Source organism: Lepidochelys kempii, chromosome 16 (assembly GCF_965140285.1).
Source record: "Lepidochelys kempii isolate rLepKem1 chromosome 16, rLepKem1.hap1, whole genome shotgun sequence".
NCBI lineage: Eukaryota > Metazoa > Chordata > Testudines > Cheloniidae > Lepidochelys > Lepidochelys kempii.
In genome coordinates, this window is record NC_136395.1 from 12,628,782 (window position 1) to 12,642,971 (window position 14,190).

Consider the following 14,190-nt stretch of genomic DNA (forward strand, 5'->3'; position numbering starts at 1 on the left):
CTTGGTACAGCCCTCTAGGCACTACTGCAATCAAAATGTTAACCAATAACTGCATTATATGCTATCTCTCAACACTCCTCCCGATCCCACCCTACATCCATCACTTTCTTACTTGTACAGGCCGTCTGGTTCCAGGCACTTGAAAATGACCGAATAAAGGCTGGTTTCTGGGACCTCTCCATGGCTCCTGCCAGCTGCCACGCAGGAAGTTCCGAGTCCAGAGAGCAAATCATCAGCAAAGCTCAAGGATTCTCCTGAAGAACAAAGAGCAGAAGGGCAAGATTAATAAAGCTAAGCAACCCCATGCTCAGTCTCCAGCCCTGGCATTCATTGTTTCCTGAGCCTTTCCCTAAAGTAACTCATATACAGCACAGGCCTGCAGGTAATCAGAAAAGAAGAAGCTGCACCAAGGGCTCCTATAGGGTACATTGCACATACACAGTGCAGGGCCACCAACAGTATACAAGCCCATTGCAGGGCCCATACACTGCAAGTCAAATCCAGACCGAGTTGACTCACAGCTTGGACTGGGCAATATGAGCACTCATAGATCATATAGGCAACACACAGATTCACTCCAGGGATGACCCTGCAAATGTTGAACCCTGAACCTACGTCCTCTAATGGGGCAATGTATCCTTCTTTGGAAGAAAACGGACTTAGTGCTTTGGTTGGTCTTTTCCACCTCAAAAATCTCTGATTTCCGATTCTGTTTTTAAAGTGACACTATCACTTTTTCAAAAAAGCACCTGTCACAGTCAAGCAGGTTTCTTCACCTTGGCTACTACTAACACCTTAGATGACCGGCATTGAAGGACATTTTAGAAATGCCATGTCCTTGTCACGGTTACGCTCTTTATTTGTTGCTTTTTCTCTCAGGCTGGCTGGACAACAAAAAGCAATGACTTCCCATTCACAGACCGTCTCCCCGTCAGGTTCTAAACGCCGCAGAACTTGCAGTTCAAACACTGCAGGGAGATGATTGCTTCTTTTAAAGCCACCGTTTTTATTATAATTTAAAATAATAATAAATAATAATCATGCAGGAACATTTTTGTACATCTTAGGTTTTATACAAGCTTATTTTTACTACTACACCACTCAGTTTTTACAGCATGACCCAATTTAAGTTGACAGCATCCCTTTAATTACACTTCTAGGACCTGACTCCTCACTGCTTTCCCCTACGTACCGTTATTTATACCAGCGCGAAGTGAGTTACTATTTGGATTTTTCACAGGCAAAGCAGTGGAAAATCAGACCCAATCCTTGCTATTGATGTACACCGGGAGTAATTCCATTGAAATTAGTTGAATTACACTGGTGTGAGTGAGCTCAGAATCAGACTCTTCATTCCCGCTTGTGCCAGGGCACCTTGTATGGAAGTGCCAAGGTTTTATGGCTTATATCAGAAGAGAATTCTGTTCTGACCATATTTCTTTCTTTGCATTTTTAACTGAAAGTAAATCTGATTAAGGACCACAGAAATGGAACATAAATTTTAAACTCTTGGTATGAAATGTGAAAAGCAACACATTGGCGTAATCAACACGGAATGCATAATTCCCGCAGGCTGATTACCCAGATAGCACACACAAAAATTGTGTCTTGTCACAAATTACACAGTTCAATAACAAATGTCCCCCTTGACTGGAGAGAAGAGCAGCAACAAATTTATTCCTTTCCTAAAGGAATCCAACTCTTAATTATTCATCTTAATGCACCATTCAGGCCCAGGTTCTCGGTATGATTTGCTGTTTCCAAACAATTTTTCAGGCAGATCCATTACTGCTCTCCATATTTTAACATTGTTATTAGAGATGGACCTGAACCAAATTTTGAGGAATTCTGATTGAGAAGAAGGTTTTGGGTAAAGCACAGGACTGGGATGCAGAAGATCTGGGTTCAATTGCTGGCTCTGCCATGGACTTCCTCTGTGACCTTGGGCAAGTCACTTAAACTCTCTGGGTTTCTGGGCAGATTTAAAAACAAAAAAACAAACCCAGCTTTGAACTGATTGGCCCTTGGTTCCAACCTTAACTTCCTGCCCTTTTCACACAATACATAACCAGACTGTAGAATTCATTGCAATAGGATGATATTAAGGCCAAGAATTTACCAAGATTCAAAAAGGGGTCAGCCATTTATATGGATAACAAGAAAATCTAGAGAAAGAATAGTTAACGTTATGAAATTTTGGGAGGGATATTAAACTGCATCCTTCAGGGCTTAAATCAATCTTTAACTATTAGAGATCAGGAAGAGACTTAATGTGGGGGCAGATTAGTCCACATCTGTCTTCTGTGGGTTCTTTTGACTTCCTCTGAAGCATCTGGCATGAGGTAATGCCAAAGGCAGAACACAGGAGTAGAAGGACCACAGGTCTGGTCCTGTCTGGCAATTCCTATGTTATTCCTCATGATCTTGGTGCCCACCTCATTCAATTGTGGTTTCATTACTGCTTAACTTAGACCTTGTTCTTTGAGACCGGATGCCCTGTACCTCTGAACAGACACAATGCACCCGAGCATATAGGCATGGTTACCATTATAGTTCAGATACAAACTGACCTTCCACCATTACAGCTTTGTTGTCTGAAATTGCTGCTGATGTCTTGAAAGTTCCTGTTCTGAATACAGGGTCACAGGTTACTTGAGGATAACCAGAAGATGTTTGGGGTTGAGGTGACACAGCACATTCTAGTGAGTCTAGTGCAAATGTTTGGGCACAAGAGAGATTATCACTGCTTGCTGCACAGCCAATGCTCTCCTGACTTAAAACAACAGTCACTCATTATCTGGTTCGATGTTATTTTGCAGTTGCAGAGTTTTAGGGAAACACAGCTATGTCTAGCTGAGGATTTATGGAAGCACCTGCATTCACAATGAGAGTTAATAAATGCACGTGATGGGCAGAGCATACAAGTGCTTTAGTGCAACCAGCAAGGGAAGGGAAGCAAACTCCATGCCCGAGTCCTTTGTAAGGGCCTTTGAACAATGGGCATGAACATAACAAACCTGAAAATGCTGGTTACAATCCCCCCAAAAGCTTTTTCCCTACCTCAAGCCCCAAGAGAGAAAGAGAACACACCCGTCCTCCCTCAACCCAGCCATGTGATAGGCAGGGATCTCTTATCAGGCTGCTGCTTTCACTCTGCAGGGGATTCCAAAGCCCTGGCACTTCCACTGCCAGCCCTAAGAGGTGACCCGGGCAAGCCAGAGGATGGGCTGGGTTCTGAGACGAAGTCAGAGCCAGGAGTCTCACACTGCTCCAACAGGCACTGTGGGGTGGATCTGAGACCAGCACAGCACCCACATATACACCAACAGACGCCATCTGGGTTTTTCTAAAGAGACCAGAACATCAGGCACTGAGCACTTTTGAAAATTGGACCCATCTGTCTAGTTACTTCTCTGGACCCCACCACTGCAATATCTGAGTTCCTTGCAAACATTAATGAATTTACCACCACAACACCCCTCTGGGGCAGGAGAGCACTAATGTTCCCCAGATACACTGGGGGAACTGAGGCACAGAGAGATGTGTTTGTGGCAAAGCCACCTATTGAACCCACGTCTCCTGAGACCCAATCTAGCGCATGAACATGAAAAACGTCCTCAAGTTGGCAGATAAATAGTTGCATAAGAACTGTGCTGACCAGAAGCCAGGATGCTCTGTGAAAAGGTACCTTAGATAAAAGTCCTGCGTATTTCATAGCCACAGAATTTGCCATGGAATATCCCTTTGCTGCAGAATTGTGCTTCGGAATCTCTGCTTTCATATAAAATAAAACATTTTTCTAGTGTAACCTGCTGGTGAGCGTGTGCAGGCCTCATCTCTGGCAATCTACCAAAGAGGAATAATTAGCAGTATTGCCTATAGAGCTTTAGCTCAAGCTATAGCAACTTACAGTTACAGCTCTGGAGGACCCTAGTTCAATCCTCGCTATAACATCCATCACACCCATGCTTACAAAAATAACCTTGACCAAATATAAATTGACGGAGTGATGCCTGCAGAAAGCCTAGAACAATAACGCTGGGAGGTGTGGTCTGATGTGACCTACCCTGTAGACTCTACAATTTTATAGCCTATGGCTTTTTTCCAAGATGCTGCAGAATTTAGCCTTTATGCGGCGGAAGTCACCATTTTGCTGGAACCAGACTTCTGACATTTTGTTTTCTGTCTGCTGGGACTCATCCCCTGCATCCCATTCTCTCCAGCTTTTGCCACCATGGCTAGTTATCTAGATCCCAGTGAATTCGCCCTGCACTGTTCCATGGAGCCTGGCAGCAGGAGGTTGGGCAAGAAGGGGAGTGAGACAGAAGCGTAGCTGGTCTAGAGGAATGGCAAGCTAAGCTCAAGAGAGCTGGCACATGAGCGGCTAAGACTAGCTGCAAGCTCCCTGCTTCCATGGGACATACGCAGAGGCCCAACCTGCAGGGACAACGTTGTGGGACCGAGACCCAGCACGTGGAGCAAGGCCACCTGGAATGCAAAAACCCCATCCACAGAAATAACCATTCTGCAAATAATCATTGACAAAGTTTATCACACTGACCCACAGCTGTTCGCATTAGGATGGGGGTGGAGTAGGAATGAAAGATGTTTACTGTAGTATAATAGGCAGGGCTGGTAGGCTCACCTATTACTAAGGTTGTCTGACACTTCCCATTTTAAGACCCTGTTTTCAGTTTGCTTATAACTTTGCCAGAGTTTAACCATTTGGGCTGAAAATGCACACATTGAATGTCTGCTTCTGGCTGAATGATTTTGGAATATTTCACCCGCAGTGGTTCAGCCAGTTCAGAGAATGAGGCTAGGGAGAAAATATGTTGTTTTACATGTTAAAAATATTTGGAAACCTTTCTTTGAAATGCTCACATGCTTTGGAGCAGGGACTTGCAACTTGGCAGGGGGCTTCTCTAGAGGAGAAGATAGCGTGTAGCAAGCTGGGGTGTACCTCTACAGTTCTCCAGTGCACTACACACTAACTGTCCAGGTGGAGCCTGCCACTGCACATGCAAGTTCCCCAGTGCGCTTTGACCTACTGCTGTGTGAAACAGAATGTGCCTTTTGCCGTCCCTGTAATAATCTGCCCACATCTGGCCAAGTGATAAGCCTTTGAAATACTGCAGTTCACACTTGATCAGCAGAGACTTACTAGAGCTGGGCAGGTAAATTCCTGGAGGATTCCATCTGCCCTGGGTACACTCCAGCCTAAAACTGAGCAGAACTCTCCCTTCAACAGTCACTGTGGGCTAGGGCCAGATGTGTCAGGGCTGGGGCCAGCCACTTGAACTGAGAGCAGGGAGCCTAGCACTCCTGTGCTCTCAACAACCGCCGCCACCCCCCTCCCCTATCCCTCCCCCACACACATTGGGCCCTGGCAGCTTGGAGGCCAGGAGCATTTATGTGTAGGTAGTAGCCAGGAAGCCAATGCCTATGGTTCACAAGTGCAGCAGATGTGGGGGCAGGTATGGCCGCAGGTGTAACACAGCTCAAGGGAAAATTGGCTATCCCATAGGCTACCTAAAGGTCAAACTATCTACTAAGTTTCAGCTTAAAGGCACAGCTGCATTTTGAACTCTCCCACAATTAAAAAACAAACCATGATTTTTCTTTAACATGTGGGGCGGGGGGAAGTCTCTTTATTCACCCTCTCATAAACCAGGAGTAGCTGAAAGGAATTTGCTCAAACTTTCCGTAATATCCTCACAAACCAGAGTTCAAGTGTGGGGGAAAAAATGAACACAAAACCAGACCCCCAAAATAGAAGTTTAGGAAAGTTATGAGCCTCTGAAAGCAGCACATTTGGGCCAGATTTTCAAACATGGCTAGTGATTTTGAGTGCCTCCATTTTTGGGTGCTTCCAACTTGAATCCTCAGAAACATGAGGCCCCTTTAAGATGTCTCAAGTTGGAAGCATGCAAAATCATTCATCATTTTTTAAAATCTTGGCCATCACAGTGTCTTTAATATACTCATTCACGCAAGGGCCACAGCCATTAGATATGGAAAATATCATCTCCCTCCAACAGCAGGATACAGTCACCCCCCGAAGAACATATTAGACCTTAATCTGATGCCACAATTGATGTTCCTCACCAAGACTTTGCATACAGATGAAGCAGAAAATCAATGCTTTAAAAAGAGGTGGACTTTCCTGTCCAAGAACCACAACCTATGAGGTGCTGAGCACCCACAAACCCCACTGAAGTCTGGGAGGAGCTCAGCAGCCAGGAGGCCTGGATGAACATGGAGTCCAAATTCCTCTGTTGACTTGACAGATGGCATTCCTTCTATATCACAGTTAGCCTCCAATAGTGGAACAATACAGGAAGCTTGGGGCTGAAATAATGTGAATACTGAATTGCCCCCCATCTGCTTCCTTAGCAAAGCTGCCCATATCCTTTATCGGATGAGGCAGGTCATTAGAAACCAGACCCCCCATCAATCTAAAGAAGGAAGTCAGCCCCCTAAAACAGTATTGAAGCACAGACACCCCAGCCTAACTGTGGCAGTTTTTTGCATTATTGGCCTTCAAAGAAAAAACGAAGATCCCTAGCTGAGTACATGACAGCTAATTAGGTCACCTCCCTGGAGCAGGAGAGGTTTGTATTGACAGGCCAGCCTGGTGTGTCTTTAATTAGCAGGAATAAAAAATCCCCGCCCCCCATACTGATAAAGCAACAGTCAGTAATGACCAGCTCCAATCTGGATGTCCCACCTGGGCTTATCACTTAGGGCCAAGATAACTTCATCAGGATCGGGCCCCATTGTGCTAGATGTTGCAGAGACCCAGAGTAAAAGATGGTCCCGGCTCCAAATTCTTTACAATCCAGTTGGCTAATAACACCAGTTGATGTCACAGATTACATGCCCTATCCCTCTCCTACCTCCGTACTACCAGGGAATGGCCTCTCCATAAACATCCAGTTCCCTGGGGTGATTTTTGCACAATGGCTCGTGCACGAGCCCACTCTGCCTTGCAGTACATTTCAAAGCGCCTTTACAGGACCCCTTATTATTGTATCCACTGATAGAGCTATGTGAAACTTGGCCATTCAAACTGGATTAGGATTTGACAAACCTATTTAGGTTCTGTTCATAGTCCGCCCTCCGTGACCCCCAGGTGTCAGTTTGAACCAACTTGTAAAACTCAAAGCAAAATAGATGGCGTATGTAGGAGTGGGTTGCAGGGGATTCAGCTTAGGTTTGTGAGCCTCCACAAGCCTTTCTTAGTCTCTGGACCAAGATCTGTGGTGGTAACAAAAGGTTCCCCAGGGACTTTGATCCTAGAACTTGCTAGGACAAGGTTCCTCATTAGAACCTCCTCTCTCAAGAATGGCTTGTGAATGCAGCATCAAAGCACCAGGTCAGCAATAACTTACCCACCCAGCCACCCTGAGATTACAGGCTCTGTTCAGTGCAAGCGGGAAGGCTGGGTAGGCCACCAGAGTTATCTTTCTGAAAGTGCCCCAGGTTCTCTAACGCCCACCTGGCCAGTCCTTAGAGGGGAACTCAGTTTAATGCCTCATCCGAAGGCCATCACCCCACCCTGTACCAGACTCAGCATCCCGTTCGGAGACTCGAACACTTGGTCTCTCGGCCTAGCTGTGAGCAGGCTCTGAGTCACACGTCCTGGTATGAACTATAATCAGCACCGATGGCCTAATCCTCCTGTCACCGACAGCTGTGTAAATCACAAGCAGATTCACTCACGTCAACGGGACTTCCTTGGCTGTGCAGAGCCAAACGAGGGGAGAGGCGAATCAACCCATGAGATTCCTTGGGGGAAGAATGTGGAAGCCCTTTTGCCATAGGGAACGCCTGCCTGTTTAACCAGATTGCCCCCCGTGCTCAGAAACCATGTCATGGAGAGAACGGCAGCACATAAAGCATGGGGAGAGGATGACTCAGCCAGGCTCCTTTGCGGATGCACAAAGGTTCAGCCCCGGGCGCTGTGGTTCTTCTTTCTGGCACAGGCAGGCCTGATGTGGCATAGTGGCAAAGGAGGGAGATGAACAAGAGGGAGTGGAGGCTCTATAAGAACGGTCTGCTGCAATTCCTAGAAAGAAAAGGAGGAAGAGAACTCTCAGCTGTCCATTTGTCACTCAGGCCGGACAGCTTGTTTATTGGCCTAGACTAAACCCACTCCTATGAACTTCCCAGTCACTCTCCTCTGAGTGTGGTTTTCTTTTTCTCTTTCTTTCTTACTTTTTCTTTCAACCTGTTTTTAATTTATTCTTGTGCTATCACTGATCGTGACCTCAACTCAAAACTGGTGCTCGGGGGGTGGAGAGAGGGGGGAAGACAAGGGGCGGGGGGAAGTCCTTAAAAATCATCTTTAATTTAGTTTGGTTCATTTTGAAGCTTCAGCAGAAGGAAGATTAACCTTTTCTGCCTAACTTAATGAAAACAAGGGGAAAGTCGGTATGGACAAATAAATAGCCATGTGGGCATGGCGCAGAGGCTCTCACGTTACAGCCCCGGTGGAGCTGTAATGGGGAACAGGCACAGGCCTGCAGAGCAGCTCCCAGTTCCCTGTCCATTTTCAAGGAAAGAACAACAGAATAGAATGTCAGAAGCCCAAACAGGCACCAATGACGGCGCCCAGAGGCGGCGGGTGGGGCCCTGCTGGGACATCCGTCCCCGGCGGTGCCCTCTGGAGCGGTGCCAATGGGAGCAGGGGGAAGGGAGGCCGCCCCTGCATTGCTCCTTCTTAGTCTTGTTTTCTGATTGCAAGAAACACCTGATGCGGCGAGGCCTCTAAACGCATCGCTTTTTTCTGGGTCCTCCTTGCACCCTCCCTTCCAGCCAGGGTCTGTCCTCAAGGCGCTGGGGCAAAGAGGGGAGGGCAAGTTTGGGAGCCTGAGATTCGCTCTGCTCTGTTTGGAGCGACAGATGCCGAGCGCAGGCCCAGGGTTGTTCTTCGGGAGACAGGCTGCACTTCAGTTCAATGGGCTTTCAGATCAGACCCCCGCCATGTGAGGGGAGGTATCTCTCGAAGAGGCTCGGCTAGATCCTCAGTTGGGGTAAATCAGTGTGCGGACACTTCAGTCAGTGGAACTACTCTGATGTACAGGGTCCAACCCATTGATCATGTCAATCAAACTGTGTCCTCACTCCTGGGGACGGGAGGTCGGATCCCTCCTTCCACCTCACCTCTCTTGCCATGGGGCACAAAGGGAATTCACAAAAAATGATTAGCTCTTCTTTATATTTCAGCAGCGCCCACAATGTGCTAGTTCCCATTGCCAAACACAGGAAGACTGGGCCTCTGACCTGAAGAGCGTGTAGTCTACGAAAAGCTCCTTATGTCCTGGAATACCTCCAAGTGCTCTGCACACTATATACGGGAATCACCTTGCCTGTACCTGTGATGCAGCCACTTCTAGAGTGGAACATGGAAGCTAACTGAGACTATGACTTTGGACAAGTCTCTTAATCTTTCTATGCCTCAGTTCCCCAGTACTTCCTTTCTCCCATTCTTTGTCTTGTCTAGTTAGACCATAAGCCCTTTGGGGGAGAGGGACTGTCTCTTACTGTGTGGGTATTATTATATTAGTTATTATTTCTATTTCTGTAGCACCCAGGAGCTGCAGACAGAGAGAAAGACCCCAGTGCAAGAGGTGCTGCACATGCACAGAACAATACAGAGCCTATGTGCCTCTGTTACACCAATACATGAATAATAACAAAAGGCTCCATCTTTTATCCAGTCCCTTGAGTCTTCCAGTCCCTCAAGCGACGGCAGCTGGCATTTGTGCATGGCTAAAATGACAAGAACAGCATTTCCCAATGTGACTAGAGTCCGAAAAACCGGAAGGATGGCTCTGTTAGAGCCTTCCGAGTCTAGGAGTCAATGGATGCAGACCCCACACCAGATTGCAGGGTGCACTGCTGACCGCAATCAATAGCAGCTTTCTCAGCTGAAGGAAATGGTCTTATTTTGAAGGTGCTGCAATGCCCAGCACATAGTGCCCCTCATCAGGAACACAGTGTGCATGGCTAATTTCTCAGATGAATCCCTTTGATTTAAATGGCACACTTCCAAAGGCTTGTATCTGTCTGTCTTAGGATTCCCTACAGCACCCAGAACCATAGTATTTATGCCTTCTGGACACTCTGCTCTTCACAGCAGAACCTGATAGCTGCAGCAAAGACCTTCTGGAAAACAGCCCTCCATTGGACGTGACCCAGCCCACCCTGCAGCCAGCATTACTATCCCTGTCCTCCAAGAAACCAGCATCCAGACAAAACATGCACCCAGCCCGCTTGGCCTGTGCAAACTGCAAAACACACCATCCAATGGGTGGGGTGGGGTGAGATGGGAGATAATGCATTTAGCCCTGTCATTAATGCCTCTCCAGACTCACCCATGGCATGCAGAGGCTGTCAGAGCTGGTTCTTCTGATCACTTGGCTCAGATCCTCAAAAAGATATTAAGGCACCTAATTCCCATTGATTTCAACAGGAGTCGGGCACCTCAATACTTTTGAGGATCTGGGCCCTAGCTTTCATTAGGGATTGGCTGGGATTTCCAAATAGGTTGTTCTTTAAGGCTCACTCATAGAATCATAGAAGATTAGAGTCGGAAGAGACCTCAGGAGGTCATCTAGTCCAACCCCCTGCAAAGCAGGACCAATCCCCAACTAAATCATCCCAGCCAGGGCTTTGTCAAGCTCAGCCTTAAAAACCTCTATGGATGGAGATTCCACTACCTCCCTAGGTAACCCATTCCAGTGCTTCATCACCCTCCCAGTGAAACAGTTTTTCCTAATATCAAACCTAGACCTCCCCCACTGCAACTTGAAACCATTACTCCTTGCTCTGTCATCTGCCACCACTGAGAACAGCCGAGCTCCATCCTCTTTGGAACCCCCCTTCAGGTAGTTAAAGGCTGCTATCAAATCTCCCCTCACTCTTCTCTTCTGCAGACTAAATAAGCCCAGTTCCCTCAGCCTCTCCTCATAAGTCATATGCCCCAGCCCCCTAATCATTTTTGTTGCCCTCTGCTGGACTCTCTCCAATTTGTCCACATCCTTTCTGTAGTAGGGGGCCCAAAACTGGACACAGCACTCCAGATGAGGCCTCACCAATGTCGAATAGAGGAGAAGGATCACGTCCCTTGATCTGCTGGCAATGCCCCTACATATACATCCCAAAATGCCATTGGCCTTCTTGGCAACAAGGGCACACTGTTGACTCATATCCAGCTTCTCGTCCACTGTAACCCTTAGGTCCTTTTCTGCAGAACTGCTGCCGAGCCATTCGGTCCCTAGTCTATAGCGGTGCATGGGATTCTTCCATTCTACGTGCAGGACTCCGCACTTGTCCTTGTTGAACCTCATCAGATTTATTTTCGCCCAAACCTCTAATTTCTCTCGGTCACTCTGGACCCTATCCCTACCCTCCAGCATATGTACTTCTCTCTACAGTTTAGTGTCATCCGCAAACTTCCCTACTTCTCCTTCTTTAATGAAATGATCCTTAGTGATCCTCATGAAGCCAGTTGCTAAGCGGGTAGCACAAGAAGTCCTCTTGCTCCCGGACTGGAAGAGTTCTGGCCTTGACAGTCTCCCACTAAGAGAAGCATCCATCTCATTATTATTTGTAGTGAAGTGACACCTAGAGACCTCTGCCTCATGCAGTAAGGTTCTGTACAAACCTATAACAAAGAGACAGTCCCTACCTCCAGGAGCTTAAAGTCTTGTGAGAAGTTCACTACCAAATTGCTCACAAAGGGTCACAAAACCACTCAGGTGGGTTTGTCCCCACGCTTGGTTCAGACCCTTGCTCTCATGGACCCAAGCATAGCCCCGTGCAGCTTCGCTCTGTCTATCCAGGGTATTGGGAGGTTCTGGCTGGTTGGTGGGTGCCCAAATGCAGAGCGGACCAGCTTTCACCTAGGGGCACTGGGGATCTTTGCTGAACTAGGAGGAAGCCTAGTGGATGGAAGGCCAGCCCTGGTTGAATTCCACCACTGGGTCTAACATACCATCTGGCCTACCACAGAATGCAAGTAGGGACTTTGATCCAGCGAGGGAGCAAGAGAGAGCCTGCCAAACGTTGTGCTGCCAATCCCTCATTTTCAACTCTACTGATCACGCCCCCTTATGACCAGCTCTTAAAGGCCAAATTCTCCATTGACTTAACACCCTGTGGGACCTCACTGATTGGGTGCAATTCAGTGCAGTACCGAATCCTTAGCTTTTTTAAAAAAAATCCTCCTCTCTACACATGCACCCTGGCCTCAAATCCCAAGGTAGAAGGGGGACGGGGGGAAGCATTTCCTAGAAAGAAACGCAGAGTGTATAATTAATCTCTAAAAACACAATTGCCCTGGGTAATTTGTCAAATCAAATCACTGTAAACTGATGCCAAAAAGCAATCCCCTGCTCTCTGCTTCACTTCTCTTTGCACTTTTTGGGTAAATGGACCTTTTGTAGCTCTGCAAGATCCAAAAATTAGTACTACAGCATCATAGTTGCCTTCCCCCCCTCCTGGCCCCTTCCGATACTTCCTGGCTCAGTGCCGGAGAGCGGCTTGGACTAATGCACCCAAGTTCACTACTGTCAGTAGTGGCCAATTTAAAGCAGCAACTCTGTGTCCAGCCCAATTTTCTTCTGAATACAGCCAGGTGATATTGTCAGACGCTGATTTCTGCAGTGTGCTAGTGATAATGTCATAGATCAGGATTTTCAGAAGGACTCAGCACTCACAACTCAGGCTGGATTATCAGCACGTTTGAAAATCTGGTCCTTATTCAGTTACCTCAATGGGAGCAGAGCTCTTTGGAACATCTGGCCTCCCACTAGGGTCTTGAACACCTGAAAATCCGGGGGTCAGATCTTCAGCTGGTATGAACTGTCCTAGCTCTACTGAAGACTATAGAGCTATGTCAATTTACAACCTCTGATGATCTACACCCTGGCTGTGAGTGATTTGGAATAACGGTGCCATACTGGTTATTACAGACCGATGAGTGATTTGGAAAAAAAGATAGGAATGTAGTGAACACTCTCATAAATAACAGTGTGGAGTTGCTTCACTATGACTCCTGAGGAATTATTGATCCTGATCAGGCAAACCTTTACACACGTTTAATTTACTCATGTGAGCCATTCCATTAAACTCAATGGAACTACTCAGATGCATATAGTTACTCAAGCTGTAGCTCACGAAACCTTATGCTCAAATAAATTTGTTAGTCTCTAAGGTGCCACAAGTCCTCCTTTTCTTTTTACTCAGGTGTGTATGTGTTTGCAGAACCAAGGCAATAATTGGTGAGTACCCTGACAACTGGAGAATTTGAGAAAATATTGGTGAATCCTGAACATTTTATCACAGATGTTTTTCAACCGAAAATTCATACCAGGAAGTATATAATTTGTTATTCTCCTGTTTACAAACTTTCAGTCATCCAATCAGGGAGAAGAAGCCATGCCATGTGACTTGGGAGACCAACTACATATGCCGTGACAACACAAATAATGCATAGCAGAAGCAGACAGATCACAAAGAACTCATAGGCTGGAAATCACCCATTCAAGCCCTTCGTGAATGCAAGCGCAAGCATGGAGATCAGTTCTTGAACGAGGGCTATGTTTGTAATTAGGGTCAGTTCATAACCAAGATTTCAAATCAGATCTAATGGTGATCAAAGTGATTCATTCTTTTATAATTCTGATTATTTTTAATGAATGACTGGGTTGAATGAAGGCTGGAGCTGGAACTCTCTGAATGAGGATGACTTTATTTCATCACTAGTATAATGGCCAACTGCCCCCATTCCATTTCTGGTGTGACTAGTGTAGCTCTCCATTCCAGCAGTGTCTGTCCTGCATCCCATACCAAAACTGGCAAGTTCCTTTAGACCTTTCCGAGTACACATGCCATATGCATCTCCTCCATGAAACCCATCTGTAATGTATGAGGACTGAGTAATGTATGAGGCGCAAGTGCTAGAGGAGCCAACTAGGGGGGGTGCTTTTCTTGACCTGCTGCTCACAAACCGGGTAGAATTAGTGGGGGAAGCAAAAGTGGATGGGAATCTGGGAGGCAGTGACCATGAGTTGGTTGAGTTCAGGATCCTGACGCAGGGAACAAAGGTAAGCAGCAGGATACGGACCCTGGACTTCAGGAAAGCAGACTTCGACTCCCTCAGGGAACGGATGGCCAGGA

General features: G+C 46.8%; 1 protein-coding gene across 5 annotated transcripts in view; it reads right to left on the minus strand.

Annotated features, from left to right (window-relative positions):
• ASTN2 (astrotactin 2) overlaps positions 1-14,190 on the minus strand; it is a 602,317-nt gene that overhangs the window by 59,012 nt on the left and 529,115 nt on the right. For all 5 annotated transcript variants that reach the window (XM_073314892.2, XM_073314893.2, XM_073314894.2 and 2 more), the window contains one exon: positions 113-254. In XM_073314892.2, the coding sequence (XP_073170993.1) occupies positions 113-254 (142 nt within the window). The remainder of the gene's footprint in view (positions 1-112; positions 255-14,190) is intronic.